The sequence below is a fragment of the Embiotoca jacksoni genome, unplaced genomic scaffold, assembly GCF_022577435.1.
Source record: "Embiotoca jacksoni isolate LCO1_2020_lvr unplaced genomic scaffold, fEmbJac1.0.p SCAF_3, whole genome shotgun sequence".
In the NCBI taxonomy this organism is placed as follows: Eukaryota; Metazoa; Chordata; class Actinopteri; family Embiotocidae; genus Embiotoca; species Embiotoca jacksoni.
In genome coordinates, this window is record NW_027185381.1 from 22916419 (window position 1) to 22936826 (window position 20408).

The following is a 20408-nucleotide window of genomic DNA, read 5'->3' on the forward strand; positions in this document are numbered from 1 at the left end:
CTTTGTGTCTAGTGATTTTAAAGACATATAGAGAGCCAGTAAAGTCTAAATATATGAGACCACGAATCAAAATAATTCTGCATTTGTTTCAAATTAAAATGTTTCATTACAAGTGATATAAGCTTTACAATATAAAGTAAAAGTTGTGAATAAAGTGCTTCTTAAAAGTCAGTTAAGTGCAAGAGTCCAATTCCATAAAACTAAACACCCACAAACTTGAGTTTTCACAGCAGCCTGTTTCACTGTGGGTTTGAGGGACTGAAGTATCATTTTATCTTGTTTTTTTCTTTGTACATACACCCTTGTCTTACTGGCACAGATCTCAAACTTGGATTCATCAGTAAATGGGACTTTTTTCCCATCATCCACTCTAAAATGCTGCTATGTCTTTGCCCACCCCAAGTGCCTTGTTTCCTTTCCTGAGAAGTGTTTTAGAGATACTACTTGTCTGCTGAGACCACTACTAGTCAGCCTTCTTTTGACAGTATTCAGTATCTGTGAAGTTGCTTTTCTATCTCTCAGTGAACAAAGCTTAATGTATTGATCTTGTGGTGGTGCGCTCACATTTGGTCTGCCTCTTCGTGCTTTGGCTACAACTGATCCAGTATCAACAGAGTGGTTTAGAGCTCCATGAACTGCCTCCTCAGAGACCTTCAGTCTAGTCATGACTTGACACTGAGAAGGCCCATCTTTGCTAAGAAAACAATGTGACTTCTGACACTTAGTTCACATGCTGTGTTTCCCACTGTCACAATGCTACGTCGTAAACAATGTTCTGCAGAACCATATTTATAACAGGTGAACAATGGCTGCTCGCTGATTTTTCCAACAAGCCTCTGATGAATAGATGAAATCAACTTGAGTGCAACTGAACACCTCCTCATACATACAACTCAAGGACATCTGACCTTGTGTTCCACATTCATGTTATTAAATACTTCTTAACCCTCAAAATTTCAGATAATTTCCAGGTTTACATAAAAATAGACTTTTAATGTGGTAAACCAATGAACATGCAAAACAGAAGCAGTCAGTCAAAGTAATGGAATACCTTTAGAGCTAAAAGTCAAAGTCAGTAAGACTGATTTTATTGTATGTTAGCATTCTGTATGTTGCTGTGAAGGAGATAGAACAGACTTTAACAACATTTTAAGAGTACGCTCGTAAATAGTAGACTGCATCAGAGTTTAAAGGGAGCTGAGATTATGCTAACTGGCATTCCACCTAAAGGGACTCACCTCTAATGCAGATTTCCTAAAGGTGATTCAGTTAATTCACAGCTATAGTCCTTTTTACGTAGATTGATATTTCATCTACCTCCTGTATGTGTATGTTTCTATGTCAGTACTGTAGCCATCTACGGCATTTTTTTTTTTTTGTTATATACATTTCCAGTGGCAAAAGAAAAGTTTGTTGCAGTCCTTTCTGTATCAGCATTATACATACTCACTATGCACTATGATGGATATCAAGTCTGGAGTAGTTGACATTCTCTGCAGTATTCAGTTACTCTCATGAGGCCTTGAGAAAAGTAAAGGATTCAGAGTTCAGCCAGGAGACATGTCCTTGAGGACACAATTATGATGTGCTTACGAGGAAAATGGCAAATGAGGTCAGAAGAGTTAGTGAGCAGGTGTCTGAGAATCCCTTTTAACATGTGCACTGTTGGATTCGTTGTTTTATATTTTTAATAGTTATCAATAGTTTGTCAAAAGCAAACCCAAAGTTCTAACATAACATCTAAATATATTTACTGAAATTAATTACTAAATTTCTTCAGCCAGTTTATCATTATATTAAACATTACAACAGAAGATCAGGCAGGAAATTATTTCACTTCACGTGGTTTATATGAAAGTGAAACAGGAAGATGTGCCCAAGGTAACAGAGCATTAAAGGCAACGGCAAGCTGTATGAGTAAGATAGACAAGAAATGTGACTAATCAAACTAGTCACATTCAAATAAACCATGGATAGGTAACAGGAAAATACAAGAGTGACCCTACCGGAGTAACATACAAGCTAAACTGGTATAATGTTCACCGTAGTTTTTATCTTAGTTTCATACGTGACAATTAGTGCTGAACACAAGTTAAGTAGGAGGTGAATGATAAATATCAATAGCTTTGTTTATCCAAAAACAAAAAGTAATTAACAATCTTGAATTTTGACCTGATGTGGTGTCAAATGAAAAGTTATGTGAACGTCGGTACAAATTTTCAGAGCGACTAATCCAATAGTTTTGAAAACATGTCACTGAAAATTTACAAATGTGAATCTTTTGGTGGCACGACAGCAAAAATCAGGAGGTCATCAAATATATTGAGAAATAAGGTTTGGGAACCATGAATGTCTGGTCCTAACTGAAATAGCTTAACAATCATTTGTTGTTCTGAGTTTTTGTTCAAAGTGGCTGATCAACCAACCAACAGATGCTGACATTAGCATGGATAAAAACTACCCTGACTGCTAGTATAATTTTTCATGGCTAGAAAAACAGACTGGTTATAGCACGTGTTCCAAAAGCAGCCACAACACATATATCTGATATTTGGATTGGTGATTTTACGTTCTGTTTTCATTCAGAATTCATGGTTGTATTCAGCACTGAAATCAACAATGTTTATTTTATTATATTTCTTATGAAAAGGCAGATATAATGTTAAAATGACAAGTTGTGAATTTAACTATCCAGGTTGAGATCAACTGGGTAACACAAAATCCATTGTGAGATAATACTACAAAGAGCAAGACAATTCACTCTCTCATTCCTACCTGTAAATAATACTCATTCATAATATACTCTGAGCTGACTGAAGTCGCCTCTTCAACCAATTACTTTTTTCTGGCAATTGATTCAGCTGCCAGAATTACCTCAATTGCTCGTAACCATAAATGCATTCATGGAGGCAATTAGCGGGTTCTCTGTTGTTTGTCTAGAACATAAATAGTATGCCAGTATTTCCTTGTGAGACTAAACAAAACACTGCATTTCTTGATAAATGAATACAGAAAAAGCAATTTTTATAAAGCTTCAGGGAAATATGACTCTGACAGCAATCTATTTTTTATCAAGCGCTATATGTTTTATTTTCATCACTAAACCATTTTTCAAGCTGTCAGAGAGAAAATAAAAATAAATGAAGAGAAGAAAAGAAACACACCCAAATCCATCTCGCCATCACTTCTCATGGCTACAACCATTTCAAACCTCTTACCAATACGGCCCTCCTTCTGGAACAAGTAGTTACTGTTGTGCGAGTTTCTCTCAAACACTTGTCTTTCACGTTGTCCCATTCGTACCAATTTCGGTCCACAATTTCATTACCCAGTGGTTGAAAATTACTTTGCGTAATGGTGATGTACAGCATGTCCTATGATATTGAGGATTTGACAATTCCATTACTGTTGCTACCATGCCGCGTGTGTTTTGACAAGCTTGGTGACGACACGATCACAGCTCACCACGGCGATGACAGCACTGTGGAATTCCTGACTGATGGCTACATCTCTTTGCCCTGCAGACTTGATTACAGCAGAGAATGCGCAGCATGGTGCTGCCTTGTTCTCGTGTGAACTTTGTCATCTCTGCGTGTCTGACAATCCCAGATCAATACTCAATCAAAGGCTTTTTTGCCTTTAGCTATTCTGTTGTTTCTCGGCGCAACAGACCACAACAACCGAGCGGTGGTACCCGGCGTCGTCAAAAGATGACAGGACTGTAGCAGAAGATGAGAGAGGATAGGGGGGCAGGAGTAGTCGAAGGAGATTCTCCGTCACCTTGTACAGCATCAGCTTCACTCGAACACAGTGGGGCTCAGCAATAATTTGGAATAAGTAGGAGACTATGCAGCGGGAGAATGACAGGCGGAGTAGATTGAGGAGACTTTCTCTTCTAATCACATTTCCATCAGAATTGCGCCCGAATCTGTGTCTTAATGAGATATTTGAAGTGTCGTGCCGCTTAGAAGAAACTGATGATGGAGCTTTTTATGAGGATGTTTATGAGCCTGGTTCTTCTCTCTTGTTTAAACACAATAATTTCATTTCTTGCCCCTGTAGGTCAGTTAAGGTGACAGTTAAGAGCCTAATTGGAATCCTTTTGACATTTCTACCTTCAACACAAACAAAAGAAAACCTGCATCTACTTTTCCTTTGAGATGTACTCTGAGTAAACAAGCTATAAATACATTGCTCTTTCATTTTCCATTTGCTAAGACTCCACTCTCGCAGCAATTATCAACAATACGGGAAACATAACAACACAAGGACATGAATTGGAGATATGTGGTCATGATAAGGGAGTGAGACTCCATTTTATGACCAATGCTATTTAGATATTTGATTAGTAAAATCAGTTGGAGCACTTACATAGGATCATTTTCAGTGATGTGGCTGTAGCAAATTTAAATATGGCAGAAACAGCAATACAGCTCTCTGACTATAGCCTATCCATAGCTTCTCCATTCAAAAATGCTAAATATAGGTAACAAAAAGCAATATTATAAGAGTTGATAGGATTTGTATTTGAGTGGTAAACTTTATTCTATAAGGTGCATCTCCCAGAGATCCAAACTGTGTCGCCTATGTGACGTCAGTCAGTCAGCACCATACAAGTCTGTTGCATTATGTCCGCCTCCCTTTTCTGGTGAAACAACCACTGCTGGGTGATGGGAAATGCATCACTAACTGGGCCCCACCTTGTGATTTTGCCCAGGAATGTCACCACCAAATATTGTGCCAATCCATATTGTAGATGTTGGAGATAAGTGAAAACTTAAACTTGCCAAAGCTGAACAATCAGGAAATAACCAAGACCAAGCAACCATCTAATAACTTTGGTAGTTCCCCAATTGATTGTATTACTGCTTAAGTCTCAAATTAGCTTCAGCCAACCTAGAGAAGGCATTTCGACACAGAATGAGGATGGTGGGTTCAGCCCAGAGCGACTGAAACACGACAAAGCAAAATGTATGTTTCATAACTCTATATCTGCTCAGAAAGTGTCACCTTGGAAACATTTGTGTTCGGTAAAGGCCTTTGAAGCACTGTTTCCGATATGGCAGGACTATGATGGCTGCGATCTGTCTTGTGAAACAAAGAAGGGGGATAATCTAAATTGGAGAACCTGGAGTGCAATGGGGGTTTTGAAAGGGGCAACAGCTGTCTTTTCTTGTCAGTGAGTGGGAGCAGAAATGGGGCGATGGGGAGAGATTGGTTTGTCTGGTTGAGCTCTGAGGTTTTTCAGAGTGTAAGCGTGAGAGGAGCAGGTCCCCACCGAACCGAAAAGAGGGACAGATAATCAAGCCTGAGTTGATGTGGGACTTTGTGTAGGGGCAAAAGAGAGTGGAAACTCTTTAATAGATTAGCAGCACTCAAGTAGTGGAACGGCCACCATGGAGGCCAAGAGCTGAGCCATTGTCACACCTTGAATTCCCAATCCTCTATACACCTTCATACAACTGGTTTTGTGGCTCTACGTTCTGCTTTTAGGCAAGTCTCACTCCAAAATTAGAAATAAATTCTCATCCACATCACATTCATGCATGACAAGGAGAACAGAGAGAAAAGCGAGGGGAAAAAAAAAAAGACAGAAGGCTGAAGGAGACAAAGTTCATGCTATTTAGCTTTGGAATGATGCAGGGAACCAAATGAAGCCTGCAAGGGAGCAAAATAATTTACTTCATACCACAGAAATGTATTCAAATAACGTCTCATTCATATATATTCAGATCAAATCCCTATTGAAAATAAAGCCCATTTAGAATACAATTTTTTCCTCTCTGTGGTGTAATGCATATCACTGCCTTTGGTAATTCAAAAGAAGATAGCTCAGTTAAGAAGGCTCAGGAAAATCAATGATGCCTTACTGGTGAAAAGAGAACAGATGCATATAAATGAGTAAATACCCAAAGAGTTTCTCACTGGACTGGGTTTTGTACTTTTATTCACTGGCCATAAGAACGTACATAATGTTACAATGATATGTTTAAAATGCAATTTGTTACACATTCACATTACCATCAAACAACCGCTCATTCAGCAATCTTTAATTTGAAAATGTCACAGGTGTATTGTTTAAAGTGTCTTAGTTCAGACACCACAACTCAATGAGTCTAAACGAGTCCCCAAGTAATTAAAGGAAAATAAAAGTTGAACAGGTGGGCTGACACTTTACTCAGCCAAATGCCATCATGTACATGCACATCCATAAGTGCATGGGGGAAAAAAAAAAACTAATTTATCCTAACACAACAATACCCAAGAGTTAATTGGGCAGCAGCCTCAGTAGATACCTTGGACATTAATTTGCCAGGCTGTTCTCAGTCTGACAAGCTGATAATGAGGCATTGTGGGACAGCGGGTCACCTGGTAGGGTGTTGGACAGACTGTTCCCCAGCTAACAAAGGCGAGAGAGAGACAGCGAAAGGTAGAGACTATAATGGGACAAACGGGCACCATCATGCTACAAATTACCTGCCAGTTTTTGTGTAATCTCTCAGTTGACTCATTATCTATCGCCCAAATCAATTGTTTTCTTGCTTTCTCTGCACCGAGTGACTACGGTTGTCACCCACCAAGCTGCTACTTTGACTACTTCTAACGGCCTTTCCTTAAACTAAGGTACCTGCCCTCAATAGCTATTGATTTTGTTCACCTTTTATTTTGCTGAGGTTTTTCTCAGGCGTGCTGACAGTATGAGGTTCCTGCCCAACATTATATGTGGCAGTTGTGAAGCTGCAACAAAAGAGTACACTGTGCTTTGAGTTTGAACAAACCCAACAGAGGAGAAGGCACGAACAAGACCAGAGCAAAAATACAGAGACCACATTAATGACTGTAATTCAGACAATGCTGCAACTGTGTGCAGGGTACAACTTCAGAAAAGTGATGATTGATTCTAGACAAGTGATAGGGCAATGATATGTCTCTAAGTCACATTTTCCTGATGGCATAAGGGTTTGAAGTGGTGAGAGGTTCAACTTCTGTTTTGTTGTTGATTTTCCACAACCTCCAACCAAAAAAACAATATCCTATACACCCTTGCCTGTTTCACAAATCCTTTCTTTATGCATGTATCCATCTCGAAAAACATCATGCTGGCGGTAACAACTTGCATTTTCTGATTCTGACCTCAACTTTAAATAAAACATGAGGAGCTGGTCCAGTCCTGTGTTTATCCTCTGACAATTTAAAACATTTTTTTTCACCAGTTCTATGTTTAAAAGGTGCTGAAGTACCTCACCATACCAAGACTACAGTAATGGTCTATTAAAATAAATCACTACACAGGCTTTAACAAGTATAGAATGCAGCTGCTTGATATTTGATTAAAACCAGGAATAGAGACCACATTACACTACTTTAAGCATATTGGCCACCAATTTGTTTAAGGATAGATTTTACTGATTACTTGTAAAGGATCTTCTCAGCCAGGCTCTAGACTCTATTTAAGAGTGTCTTCCCCCCAACGAACTAATCTGCAGCCTGACGTCCTCAGACAATAACCTGCTGGCTGTTCCTGTGCCTAGAATAAGACTCTGGAGTAGCTCAGACACATTAAGGGCCTGATTTACTAAGATCTCTAATAAAGGGTACTAAATTGCATGCGTATTCCAAAAGTTGTGCGGGTGATTTACTAAAAGTAATTGCGTCTTTGATATCAGGTGCAAATTGCTCTATTTAAATGAGGTGTTTGAGTGTGTCAAAGTGATGCCAGCCATGAAAAATATAGAACGACCGCAAAAGCAAAAGGAAATCTGATCCCACTGAAATTAATAAATATTAATATAACAAGAACAAAACGCTACATTGGAGATTATCAGCGAATAAGTCAATGCCATGGCAATAACAAAAAGACCAATAGATAAAATTATGAGCAGATGGCCAGATATTAGCCAAAAAAAAAAAAAAAACTGCTTATATTAAAACGTTGGCAAATAAAAGAGGAGGAACGGTTGGATGAGATCCTCGACAAACACCAATCAGCAGGTCCAGCTATCTTTATGAAGCTACCTGTGAATTCTGCGGGACAGAGCATTCAGTACGTGGGACAGCACACCTGAATAACAGGACTGGGTGGGATATCCAATCAGCGATATGCTGGAATGACCCAGAGGCAGGGCAATGCTGAGTCGTAAGAAGTTTTGACATTGCTGGTATTGTGTGGCTTGTCCTTGTTATTGGTTTTAAATCATCATTAAGTTCATTCAATAACTCAGAAATGTCATCGCTGGACAGACGATATGTCTGAATAATTTACGCCTCTAGCATCTCAGAAATGTTTACATGGGTGTAAAACCACATTTTCTATGTATTCCTTGCTTTCCCTGCGTCTCCTTCTCACCATAACAATAATTAGTGCCGCCATCTCTCCTGATGTGTGCATCTGATTAATACCTTCAGTCGTACTGAAATAAACACGCACTCACTTCTCCTGTTTCTACTTTCAGGTTTAGTAAATATCATTGCAGGTACTGAAGGTATGTATTTGCATTTCCCCTCACAGTATTTTGCACGTTCAAGTAGAAATAATATTACATATGCATTCAGGCAAACACGCAAAATGGACAACATGTGTTAAATTGCACATTTGAAAGATGCAATCCTCACTGCACTTTGTTTGTAGATCAGCTTGGTCATATTTTTGCAGGTGGTGTGGAGTTTGCACGTGATTTTACACATGCAAACGTTTAGTAAATTAGACCCTAAATGACTACCTCACTGTTTATTATGGAGCCTCATCAGGTTTCATTTAATTTTCTCCAGTACTTTAATTACATATTACCTGCAAAAGTAATAACAGCCTTAGCTGAGCTTTGCATTTAGTGCTAGTGTTTGCATGCTAACTTGCTAAACCAAACTGGTGAACATGGTAAACTGTATACCAATTTTACATCAGTTATTGTGAGCTTGCTGACTTTAGCATTTAGCTCAAATCTGAAGTGCTGCTACAGTCACTGTCTCTGTATAATTGCCAAAGATAGAGATAAAAACAATGTGATCTCCCCAATCACAGTGTTATATAGCAACATTGTGGCTGCACACTGTAATCTTTGTGTTTCTCTCTGGAGAGCGATCGGTCCAAGTCTCTGTTCTGCTTTGAAACTATTAAAACACAGGTGCTGATTTCACGGCCCATGATTAATGTCAGCCCCTCAAACACCTACTGATAATGTATTTTCCTGATCTCTGTTTCCAGCAGCGCCATACTGACATGCCTCTACTGTAGCCGTGAGAGAAAACAAACATAGTCACCACATCCTGTGCTCCTAGACTTTGCTCTGCATCATGGGCTCATAAAAACAGGACCCCCAGGGGGAACTGGGTAGGCAACTGTGGAGAGATGGAGTGTGCTGAGGAGAAGTATGAGGTGAGCGAGAGAGATAGTCTTACATGATATTGTGTCTTCTTAAAGCAAAAGGAACATCTAGCTTGAGACGTTGCTGCCTTGATTTCACAGGTACTGGAAGAGCTAAAAACAGGCTTTCGGTTGTCACAGAAAGAAAAGGATTTGTGTAACTAACAATGTACCAATAATCATGGCTCTGTTCTATTATGTATCCCAGTAAGCCAACAACACCAGGATCCTTGGAGAGGGACAAAATAAATGGACCGGAGCCATCACTTAATTATAAACTTGTGGTTTTTAGCATAGTTCAAGTCAAAATTGTTGCAGCAAAAAAAGATCTGTTGGATTTCAAGAACATTTAATGCATCGTCATATAAAATTACATGTGACATGACGGAATATTTTATCAATGTTGCCCATCCCTTAGCTGTGTTTACCCTGCCTTGCTGTGTCTCAGTGTGTTTCTATGTGGTGGGATGAGAGCAGAGCAGAACAGAAGACCAGATCCACCCCCCTCTCCCTTCACAGCAGGAGCTTACGCCTTAATTACTTCTGATATAAACACAAATTAGTCTGGAACATAAACAGAGATTCAGCATCATGAGAAATATCTTCATTTATACCCCCATCATGTCCAATTTCACAAGATATATCACCTAAATACTAGATTTAACTTGTCTGTATGGTGTTGGTAGGCCAAAGTGAAAAATAAATCACCAAACAATGTGACAGTAATTTTCCAGCAGCATATCCATCCCTGGATAAAATTTAGATCTGGCATTTTTCTCTATACAAAGCCATTGATAATCTGCATAACTTTCAGTTATGTTTGTTCTGTTGATGCCAATGACTCTCAAGTGACTCCCAAAACAAATGGAGGTGAGCTCTGAAAAAGAGACTTCATAGCATCGTGAAAACTGCTTGGAAATGTACCACTGCTTGCACAGAGAAAAGCCATAACTGTTTCTCTTACTTAAATGCAATCAGATAGTAATTTACATTGTTTAACCACCTCATTAAATGCACTGTTTCTGATAGAACTGGTAATTTTGAATGTTTTTGCCTATTTACCACAAATTATGTACAGATCCTACTGACAAGTTTCCAAAACATGCAATAAATCTTTGAAAGTATTCTCCCTTCCTTTGGTACAACCATAGATTTTCATTCATCATTTGACATGAAAATCGACAGATATTTTTTTTTAACAAAATTCCTGTCATGAAATTTCATCTCTGCCTTAATCGTTTTGTTAACTGCGCGTCATTGACGTAAATGCAGCACAGGCTTTTAAAATAATCTTACACTAAACTGCATTAACTTTGTTAACAAAACTTACATTTTAAATGTTCATGTTTCTCAGCCTTCACACGGAGAATATAGGGTTGATTATGATGTCAAAAAGTTCAAATTTAGCTTAATAGGGCACAATATATTAAAACCCCAATGATGTTTTCCAGTAAAAAAATAATCCTCTATGAATGCAGTGCCACAACACATTTTTGTAAATTAACAATGCTCAGTCATTTTATTAAACCAATGAGCCTTTTTTTTTTTAAATTTTGTTAAGGTTTTTGTTTTTGACATTTTTAGACAACACAGTATCCTGGTACCCAAATTCATTGTATAAATACACAGTTCTGGTCATACTCCATTGAGGAATGTTTCCAGTCGTTGCATCCTATTAGGTGTGGACCTCAGGTTAATTTTGAAACTATTAGAGTGGGCTTTAACCAATCGGCACTGACCACCATAAATTGTATGTTGTGTGCCAAAACTCCACCGTTGTTGCCACTGACTATAGTTGCAGCAAAAATAGTTGGGTGCAGCCAGGCTAATAGCACAGTGGAGATAGACAGGGAATGTGTGAAAAGACAAGTGAAGAATTACAAGCAGCCATATATGCAAGAGCACTTTTCTTCTTCTTTTTTTTTTTTTTTTTAATTTTTTTTTTTATCAAATTAAATGAAATTGTGATGAGTTCTTCAGCAATATAATTTGGCGTGTGTTCTAGTTAATCCTGGTCGTCTTGAAGAAAAAAATAAACAACTGTCCAATTTTTTTGTTATTTTTTATTTCAAGTAACTCGTGCCTAAAACTGAAAGAATCATGCCATCAAAACTAAAAAAAAAAAAATAAACCGGTGAAGTGGGCAAAAGAAAGTAATATCTGAAAGTCAACATCAGTAGTTCTAAAAACTCTAAAAAGAGTGAAGATGGAGGGAATAGAGAAACAGTAAATATGGTGGACTATGTTGGTGTGTGCACAAAGCTCAAGGGAATGTGGGGCATGAAGGCAAAAGAGAACGAGGGAGATAAAGTGAAATAGAAGGGGGAAAAAAGAGTGGAGTAAATAGAAAGGACAGAGGAGGGCTTGCCAGGACACTCAGGCTTTGGCTGCCTTTGTTATCAGTTTGCACAGGAATGTCAGAGCACTGTGACATTCTTCCCTACAGCTTCCCCTGCTGCCCATCTGCTACTATGGAACACATACACGTTACACATAAACACACTGAGGAAGAGCACTTAAGAAAGTACATGAACATAGAGTACACACACAACATAAGCACATACAATTAAAGTTAAAGTATACCTTAAACTCACACAGGATTTAACGGCTCAACGGAACTTATTATTTTTTGTAGAAGTAAGCCTTTTAGATTGCCAAAAATGAAGCACTGAGGCAAAACAAAACAACAATTTAAGAAATACTCGAAAGAAGTGAACCCCCCCCCCCCACCCAAATGATGTATTTTCATAATGTGCAGTTTCCAATTTTAACTGTAAAAACACCTATTAGTTGAGGCAGAGTGAAAAGTTGATCCATCATGAAAATACGTAAGTAGAAATTCATAAAAGATCACATTCAGATTAAAATCCATGATACATTGTGTTTGAAAACTGCTTGTTCTTTTCTTTCCACTCAGTTTTGTGTAACATTTACAGGCAGTCAGATTGTTTGGGGTGGTCACCTCTGTCTTCAGCAGGCATGCATTTCAGGGATTTGATAAAACTAACTCAATTCTGGGTATGATTTGAAAAAAAGCCAAGTTATAAAAAACATTCCAAAATTTTTTCAATATTTTTTCTAAAAGAAATGAGTAAAAATAAGGTCAGTCTTATCTTATGTCTTAATCAATATCTTCTACACCCACCCTAGGCAAAAATAAACAACTATATATTAAAAATCTCCATTTTTTTTTTTTTTTTTTTTTTTTTTTTTTAAATGCACAGCACCTTTACTATTAAGAGAGTATTTGTTTTCTTCTTATATCACATTTTGTACTTTAAGGTACTGAGAAAGGTTTACTGATATCATCACCCACCGATCAATCCAGATCTTGGTTGTTGTAGTCGGTCATTACATCAGTAAAGCTTTTTCAGTACTTATAAAGTACAAGCTGCTGCTATGAGAGCAGACCTACTCTCCTAACAGTAATGTTTCTATCTATTCATCCATCCATCTATGAATCAAACAATCAATTCTGAAAAAATACAGTCCTTTCAAAATCTACTCCTGACCTGGAAACCTATGGGGAACCAACAGGTTGTTAAATATAATTACAATGACTGATTTATTACAAGACACATTACTGAGGCCGAACTGACATATTGACTAAGTAGACTATTTAGTACACAGATTTGCAGGCATATGCAAAATGCCTGCAGTCTTCAGAGCTGCATCCTTCATCTTATCTCTGAGCTCAATTAGGTCTGGCATCCATGACAACTCCAGTACAAAGGAGCTGTCAGATCACACCATAATGGAAATGAAATCAAACTTCATTTTATTTAGTTTTGCTCACTTTGGTTTATTCAACAAGGCGAAACCCTCTGAGGAAATAGCAGCTTTTTACTGAATGGCTTTGACATATATAGCTTTTAAAAATAATATACTGTCGTATAATTGCATATAAAACCAAATTCAATTCTATCAGGCTAAGTTGAGAGAAGTTCTCTGGCAGATGGTATCAGAGAGCAGTAATGTTATATTATTTTTTTTTTTTTAAATTTAGTAGTGCTGAGTGTGCAGAAGTCAGAGTTAACTTGTCTACTAAACAGAGTCAGGGCTAAAAGCAGCTACAATATGATGATTCAGGTGTTTTATGTGGTCTGGAACCCAATGGGGCCGAACCAATAAGAGATTTCCCTGCTGGAATTCATCATATTTCAGATTTGCTCCCAATAGGCTTATTTTTATTTTCTCCACTGGTCCTGCTACCCGCACAGGCAGCAATGCAAACACAGAAACACACAAATGCAATGGCTGCATGTATGTGTGTGCAGAAGAGCTAACAGTAACATAAAAAGCACCAACATATTCTCAACATTAGGTGAAAAATCCACATTATAAAAATGATCCATGTAAGTGTGAAATAAACAGGCAATTATTTGATATTTTTCTCGGCATCACTACTTTATAGTGACATTTCTGACAACTGGAGCAGCCCAACTGCTGCAAGATCAAAACATCAAAATGCTCTTTTAGTTTGACTGCATTATTCTAACAAGATTCAACTTTTTCAGCCCATTATTTTTGCTCTGTATCACCAGTAATGGCATGCTGTTGCTTACGAAATGTATACCGTTGCATAAGCAATGTTTGTATTTGCAATTTATAACATAAGTTCAGCATGGAGTTGTCAACCCCTCAGAATGTTTCTCTGGGAAGTGCTGTGTGAGCGTGTGTGGTTTGTGTGTGGTTTGTGTCCATTTGCGTGTATTTCCTCGGCCTGTTGACTGATCCCTCTTATCTGCAAAGCCCTGTTAGTGATTAAGATTTTTGTCTGTTGGCTTTTTGTGTTAATGATGTCAGAACAAACACAGTGAGGAGTATCACGGAATCTGCACTGTGAAGGCTTTTATTTTAGCTTGTTACGTTTGTGCTTTCTACTTCATATGATAATATGACAGCACATTTTATATTTGACAAATGTATTTCTCAAAAAAATGTCAATTGATCGCACATGACGGGTAGACTTACAATATTTGTTTTGCTAATAAGTGAAAAGCAGTTGTAGGTGAACAGCAGGAGGACCCAGGGTGAAGCGACTGATTTTTGCTAATTTTGTCATCAGCACCATGTGGTGCAACATTAATAGCTGGAATCCCTGAATGACTAAGAAGAATATATTTTAACAGGTGTGACATGAACTGGAAAAACAAATCACCTCTGTCTTTCTTTCTACAGTTCATCCAAGATGTGACAGCCTCCACAATTCTCACCCAAGCATCAACTCATATCTAACCACTGCATGGTGGATGACAGTCATTCACACCACAGCTGTATGTTAACAAGATAAAAATAAAAATGTATTTCCACAGCTTAAAAGACTGCATAGAAGAGACACAATCATCTTGTGGAAATGTGGCAGTAGGTCAGCAAAGGAGAACTTTCCTGAAATAGATGTACTGTACATTTAACCTGCATTTATTTATATTCTATCCCAATGAGAACACAACTGTCACAATAATACCAGAACAGTTACACCAGGGACAACAGCTCAGACAATTAAAAAGAGAAGGCATTGTGACAAAGTGACAACTTCTAAGAGAAAGTCCAGATTTACAGTCGAAGTCAGAGGTGAAGAGCCTCCTCAAAGCCTCCGCCAGTCTGAAAATTATTCATTTCTAAACACTTGACCATGGGACGTTGGCGGTGGAGATGGGAAGGAAAGGTAGTGCAGAAGCTCCTGCTACTTAGTCCACAAAGTAATATCTGCGTGTTTCAGAAATAAGCAAGAATTTAATTTCTAATTCCCTCAATGTAAAGTCTTCAGCTTTTGCACACAGCGGAAAAGACAGGAAAGGAATGAAAGATCTCAGAATATTTGGTTTTGCTGTAAATTGTCTCATTAATAATATAACATTTGTGACTTGTAAGTTATTTTATTAATGCAGGATAGACTCCAGCATGTATTTATTCTGGTTCTGTCTACTTCAACCACTAATTATACCAATTGAAGAGCTCACACTGAAGGGTGGTGACGAGATGCTTCACTGGGCAAGGGGGGTTCATTCTGCTGCAGTTCTATGGGTGTTTGGTTCCCAAATGTGATTTGGTGTGACACATCGAGAAAGTATTTTTTAAAATATATGTTGCTTTTAGTCCCTAAATGGCAAAGCTTATGTGGAGGGGTGGAGAGGAGGTAGTGGCACTTATTACTGTGTATCACACTGGCGGTATATTTTCTGATACTATGAAGGAAAAATGTTTTTCAAATTTCATAAACTTACTTTAACTTGCACACACCTCAATTATTGTAACAATAAAAGATAAACTATTAAAAAAAAAAAATTGAAAGAAAATGTGTAATCTGATATTTGATAAGGTCAAATCAATCTAGTGTGCATCACATTTATGTTTAAGGTTTGCTTAAATATGAAATAAATCTATTATTAATTTATATTCAGCATTAACATGAGCGTTGCATGAGCAGTTTCAGTTCTCTCACCAAAGATGTCATTCTTGAAGTGATTTTATTATGTGATGTTGACTATATTTGTATGTGATGTTGACTGATTTTATTATTAAGGCATGTGCAATGTGATGTTGACTTTAGAACTACACAAAAAAAAAAAAAAAAACTACACAGGGCTCAAGACAATAATCTAAACTTCATCAACACACCCTCACCTCGCCTCAGATCAGAGGACATCTCAAGTGTAGCAATCACAGTGTGTCCAGTCAAATCCAATAAGAGCCCACTTCTCTTCAATGTAACAATGTCACCTACCTGTAGCAGATCCCTCGAGCACCTCTCCTGTGTAACGTGTCTCTTTGAAGATAGGCCGGTTGTCATTTTGGTCAATGACAGTGATCAAGAGGGTGTTCGGTCCGTCCATGGTGTTGCCAGCGAAGTCTGTGGTTGATACTTCCAGCTGTGTGGATGAAAAGATAAAGGAATTTTATTTTTCCACAACGGGGACAGAATTCTGGGAGGTAGCTTTCATTTTACAGGGATCTTCAAAATGGCAGGCTGGTTCAAATGATGTTGTGCGTCCTGCTACAAAACAATCCTAAAGTCTTCCAATGAGAAGACACAGTTGTGCTGAAGGCACTTCACAGTTTCAAATGGCCTTACCTACAAACATCATTGAGATTTACTGTCTCCTTTTACAAATGAAAATTATGCTTATTTGATATATTTTAAAAATTGTCAGACAAGATGTGTGAACACAGTTGCAGTCACTCTGCATGTATTGCCAGTATTTTCCAATCGCCCTGGAAATTAATGGCAATTAAGTTACTGAGGAGTTGTACTGTAGTACCTTAGCATTGCTGTTAGAGACTGATTTGGGTACTTTTAACACTGGGCATGCAATTATTCAACCCTAAACATCCGTATGCAAGACATAATTGTGTGTATAATTATGTGGTGAGTACTTTCTTGATGTTTTTTTCTCTCCTCCACTTTTCTACTTTCTTTACCTTGTCTCCTCTTCTACTGAAAGATCCTCAGTTGGCCTACATCACATATTAATGCACTCCAGTTTTCCCTGCTCTGCGGTTTTTCTAGTCATATCCCCTGTTCACACAAGAGGCCATTCCAGCTTAGTAGAGCAGGGTTAAAATTATGCACGATATCCATTCAACCAAGAAGCAGCAATCAATCTAAAGTGGAACACGCCTGTCCTGTTTAGTCAGTCAACCTCTTTCTCAACTTTATTAAAATGTTTTGGTAACTGTCCTGCACCTGCAGTAACAGCAATGATGGTGGGGTTTATCTTGGACCATGGGGGCTAAACATTGTACTATGTATTCTGCATATATCCTGTATACAACTAGTAATGTCACTATGCCAAAATATAACAGTAACATAATCTTATAGTGAAACTAAAAAAGTAACAAGCTCATTAATTATTTTTATGCGGCCTATACAATGGAAAATTAAGCTTACCTTACTACTGCAATTCAAAACTCCCAATAAACTCAGTCACACTGACAGAGTTCCTTCAACTGTTATTTTGGTGAATGTGATACGCTTTTTCATGAATTTATCAAATTTAAAATTAGATTAAATAGGTTGTTTTACCATATGTGTGATATACCATATGAATCGAGGTGATAAATCACAATGTCCTCAGAATTTTGATGAAGATTAAGCAATTAATCAAGCGACTACAGCTAATGCCAGTGGCTTTGTGAGTTAAAGATAACATTAGCACGCTAACTCAGCTGCTGTGAAGCGAACATGCTGCTGTTTAGCAGGTAAAATATTTACCAAGGTCAATATCTTACGTTTGCTTGTTAGCATTCTAGCATTAGTCAATTATCATTAAACACAGATGTAGCAAAGGCTGATGGGAATATCATGAGCAGATATTTTGTCTAAAATGGTAGGGAAACTATATCCTCTATATGAAAAAGATGAAAGCTCACTATTGGTCATCTGGATTCATCCTCTGGACACCATTAATTTTTGCACACATTTCACAGCTAGCAATCAAATAGTTACTGAGATATTTCGATCGGGAACAAAGTGGTGAACCAATCTACAGACCGACATTACCATCCATGGAGGCCAGCAGCGTTAAATGTGAATGCATACTTCAGGTCACAACTTGGATTAAGTTTCAGGGGATGAAAGATGCTCACTGTATAAACCGACTAACAAGATGCATCACTGTTTAGTTATTTGTCATATTTCAACGTAACTTCACACAGATATCTCTATTGCACTTATTTTACTCTCTGATGCTCTGATGTTAAAACACAGTATCGACTGTGCATAAGAAAGACTGTGAAAGCTACAACTTGACGTCATGCAGACCAATAGCAATGTACTCATTCTGTATTCATTCGAATTGAAGTACAGCAGCTCATTATACATCTCACAGGGTGCTTGTGACTGGACAATAATCACTTATTTTGGATCACTATTGACATCATCTAACCATATTACTTTTGTAACTCTTATCTGCAGACGAGGCTTCAACCCATGAAGTCAGCGGGTTTTATCCTTTAGGTACCACGTATAATGATTTCATTTCAATCTCAATCTGCAGCTAAAGAGATTGCTTCACTTCCTTTATTAGCACCGATGCAGGGCTGCAGAGATTCATCAGAGAACGAGAAAGTGAGTGAGAGTGTCTCCCCTATCTCTGGCATCACATTACCAGTCTTTCTTCTTCCTATCAGTAATGCATGACATCACACAACCTCTCTATCACACGGGTCATCCCACTACTCTCCCTCCTCTCCCTATCTGACTCCTCTGACTTACTCTCCTTTTGTCGCGCTATCTCTTCATCGGCATGGCGCCTGCAGCATATATTCAAATGGTTGTAATGGCACACACAGCTGAATGAAGTATTTTAGGTGTAATGGTTTCATATATCATCTCATCCTCCTTCCCTTACTCTGCTTTGCAATGGGAGGCTTTTCATGAGAAGGACCATTTCCCCCTCTGTGTCCATCCCGCAGAACTGCTGACTCTCAACTAATGATGTTCTCAACCCAACGTGTATTTTTATCCTATCCGCTGAACAGCTCGCAGAGAGCCCCACTCTTACTGAAAAGCACATTATATAGAGGAAATAACCGAAAAGGGATCTGTATGGCAAAAGATGTACCGTCCTGTACCCACAAGCATATGTAGGCACGACCTCACTCACACACACAGACACACAAACACATGTACAGAGTCTAGCTTTTCGTCTCAGCATGCCTGAGCTGTAATGAGAACAATAGCTGTGAGGAGTCTAGCTTCAGATCCTCTCAAAGTAGGATCACACCAACAACACTGCCATAACGTGTTTGGCAGAAAGGAGAGAAAACATAATCAAACACATATTGTCGCAAGGCAAAAACTAGCAAAAACAATGAGAAAGAATTACCGACTTATGGTTGTAAAACTCTGCAAAACAGTCAAGTTGCAGTTTACCTCCATGTCTGTCCAGACTCATAACATATATATATATATATACTGTATATCACTCAACCGATGACCTGATTCTGATACAACACAAAGTTGTAGCCATGGCAATAGACATTACATCAAATGTAGATGTTGCGGCAACGAAGCGAAAAAATTATACAATGTGCATGCTTCAAACACAGCAGAGAAGATTTTTACAATCACCACAGTTTCGAGGTAGAAACCCAACATTATTGTAATTAATTCATCTCACCAAAAGTGAAATATGGGCACAATTTCCCATTCTGTCTCTGAGTTATGGTGGTAAATAATTATCCAGACAGTGTTTTTGTAAAATGGTTTGATGGTTCGGTTTTATCCTTTCAGACATTTGACATAATTCTTGAGTTGAATTCTTGAGTTAAAGCCACAAGAGTTTTGTGAGGTCACAGTGATCTTATCCTTCAACACCAAAATCAAATGAGTTAATCTTTTAGTCAAATTAAACGTTTGTGCCATGTTTGAAGAAATTCCCTCAATGCATTCTTGATATATTGTGGACGGACGGACAACCCAAAAACATGATGCCTTCAGGTCTGGCTATAACCAGCGTGGGGAGCCGAAGACAAAATTGATGAGAAGCTGGTTACAGGAGTATTTTTCTTTTACCTAAATTCTGATATCAATAGCAATGCTATTTATGTATGTATTTTTATGCAAATACTCTGATTTTGGACAATGTCAACCTTGTTTTTGAGACATTATGTTGTTTTCATTCTTTGTTATGGTGGATGTCTCTAAATACAACACAGATGTTGTTGCATGCTGTGCTGATCTGAAGTGTCTTCTGACAACTTTGCAGTTTGTGATATTGTGCTGTAGAAACAAAATGGACTGTCTACACATACTATACACTGACTAATTTCTGTTTTCAACATAATAAAATATATGTTTTTGCTACATATATGGTACAGTGTTGACTGTATGTGCTGTGGAATTGAGTCAGAGTTGTTAATATCGTGTTTTAATGCAACTGAACCAAAACACACAAAGGCAAAACTGAAATCATGCCTTAAGTAGCCTATATGTTATATACAGATATACATTTTCATCCAGCAGAATTTTGCAGCTATGGCAATTTCAATCAAATGAAATTGGGAAAACAGTATACCTTTTCTCTCCACTACCGTAGCTGCT

At 38.0% G+C, this 20408-nt stretch overlaps 1 protein-coding gene across 1 annotated transcript in view; it reads right to left on the bottom strand.

The window, feature by feature from the left end:
- The window catches only part of cdh13 (cadherin 13, H-cadherin (heart)), a 314214-nt gene that overhangs the window by 129828 nt on the left and 163978 nt on the right, over positions 1–20408 (bottom strand). Inside the window, exon 7 of the mRNA XM_069162896.1 lies at positions 16089–16233. Coding sequence (XP_069018997.1) covers positions 16089–16233 — 145 coding nt within the window. The remainder of the gene's footprint in view (positions 1–16088; positions 16234–20408) is intronic.